This window comes from Acanthisitta chloris, unplaced genomic scaffold (assembly GCF_000695815.1).
Source record: "Acanthisitta chloris isolate BGI_N310 unplaced genomic scaffold, ASM69581v1 scaffold25471, whole genome shotgun sequence".
Classification (NCBI taxonomy): domain Eukaryota; kingdom Metazoa; phylum Chordata; class Aves; order Passeriformes; family Acanthisittidae; genus Acanthisitta; species Acanthisitta chloris.
Genome location: NW_008654675.1, coordinates 2603 through 4456, shown reverse-complemented (window position 1 = coordinate 4456; position 1854 = coordinate 2603). Strand labels below are relative to the sequence as shown.

Below are 1854 nucleotides of genomic sequence, written 5' to 3'. Positions count from 1 at the left end.
AGGTTGCTCAAGGCCTCATCCAGCCTGGCTTTGAACACCATCCATTCTGGGCAGGGGTTTCTCTGCCACTCAGAGGTGCCCCTAACCCACCTGGGGCACCCCGAGGCACCCCCAGTTCACCAGCATCCCCAGAGTGGTGGAAGGGTATGGTGGGGAACATCAGTGCTGTTGTATGAGGGGACACTGGGATGGGACTGGGCTAGTTCCCTGAGCCCACCGAGGTGACAAACATAGCCTCAGGTGACAACCAACCCAGGAGAGTGAGGAGAAGCCACACAGGGCAGCCCAACACAAGCCTCCCTCCACCACCCTCAGAAAACCCAGCGCTCCCCAACACACCCCACAGAATCACTAAGGTTGGAAAAGACCTCTGAGATCAACGAGTCCAACCTGTAAGAACCCCCCACTCTCCAGCTGCCCCACAGAGACCCCACATGCTTGGGACACAAGTGACTAGAGGGGACAAGGGCAGTGGGGAGACACTCAGTGCGTCAGCAGCTCCCCCAGGTCATAGGCATCGAAGAGGTCGGTGATGCCCTCACCCTCCAGCCCCCAGAGATAGTCATCCTCTTCCAGGGGGGGTGAGAAGGCGACAAAGGGTCCCGAGTCCAGGTGGGAGGGGGTGCAGGGCAACTGGTCCTCTGTCTGCTGCAGGAGGTGCACAGGTGAGCCCAGGAATCCAGCCTCCACCTCCAGCAGTGAGCTGGGCTCCCCTGGGATGCTGAGAGGCAGAGATGAGGGTGAGGAGGGGGTTTCTGTGCCACCCCAGCCCTGGGGGGTGGTGTGGGGTGGCTGTGTGGCTGGCCTGGAGCTGTTTGGTGAGGAAAGGAGTATGGCATGGTCCTGTGTGGAGGTGGCAGCAGGGTGGTCCTTGGTGGGGCTCTCCTCTGTGATCTCCTCCGGGCAGAGGTACACCTCGATGGGGCCACTGGTGCTCTTCAGGTGGAGCTGGAAGTTGTCCTGAGGGGGAGCAGAGCAAGGCTCAGGAGAACACCCAGAAGGGCACCCATATTCTACCCCACTGCTCACAACACATGCAGGGTCCACACAGGGGCACTGAAACCCCTAAAGGACCAGCTCAGGGTCAAACAGCCCCATGGAGACACCCTAAAACCACCCAGGGTCGTGCTGGGCTGCACCCTTGGGATGCCCCAGAGAAAGCCATCGAAGATGGCACAGATGCAGCAGCACTCACACCTCAGCCCCACACATACCTCACTGAAGTCTGGCACCTCCAGCTGAGTCTCTGGGGGAGCCTTCACAGCGATCACTGTCTGCTCCTGGAAGTTGCTGTTGGCACGGAGATCCTGGTAGGTGACATATGCCAGCGTGGACAGGGATGAGGTATAGGAAAAAGAAGGGCTGCAAGCAGGACATCACCCCCCATCCCTCCAAATATCCCCCCAAGCCCAGGGGAAGTCAAGTGAAGGAGGAGAAGGGGCTCAGAAGGGTTCCCAAGACCCTGTCCACAAGATCTGCCCTCCCTTCCATCTCCCCCAGCAAGGATATCTTTGGTTGGCCTCGTCGTCAGCCAGTTGCCGGAGCTGCAGGGCACAGTCCTGCAGGAGCTGGTCCAGTGTCCTCTCCGTCCTGGCCAGCTCAGCCAGCTCCCCCCACAGCACCTGCTGCCTCGCCGTCACCGCTGCGTCCTCAAAGATCCCTGTCCCCCTGCCAGCAGAGATGGCACCTGAGTGACACCACAGCACACCCCACGTGTCCCCATGTCCACCCCTCCAGCATCACCTACATCCACTGGATGTGGTTCTTGGACTTCTTGCGGATGAGCTGGATGCCCTCCAGCACGTTGGTGATGTCGTAGATGCGTCGTTTCTGGACCTCCAGCACCTCGGCCGC

At 60.3% G+C, this 1854-nt stretch overlaps 1 protein-coding gene across 1 annotated transcript in view; it reads right to left on the bottom strand.

Annotated features, from left to right (window-relative positions):
- Nucleotides 1–483: 483 nt before the first annotated feature.
- LOC103810728 (transcription factor E2F2-like) overlaps nt 484–1854 on the bottom strand; it is a 2978-nt gene continuing 1607 nt past the window's right edge. Inside the window, 4 exon segments of the mRNA XM_009083643.1 lie at nt 484–960; nt 1215–1329; nt 1510–1668; nt 1748–1854. The exon segment at nt 1748–1854 is cut by the window's right edge and continues 37 nt beyond it. Of these exon segments, the coding sequence (XP_009081891.1) occupies nt 484–960; nt 1215–1329; nt 1510–1668; nt 1748–1854 (858 nt within the window).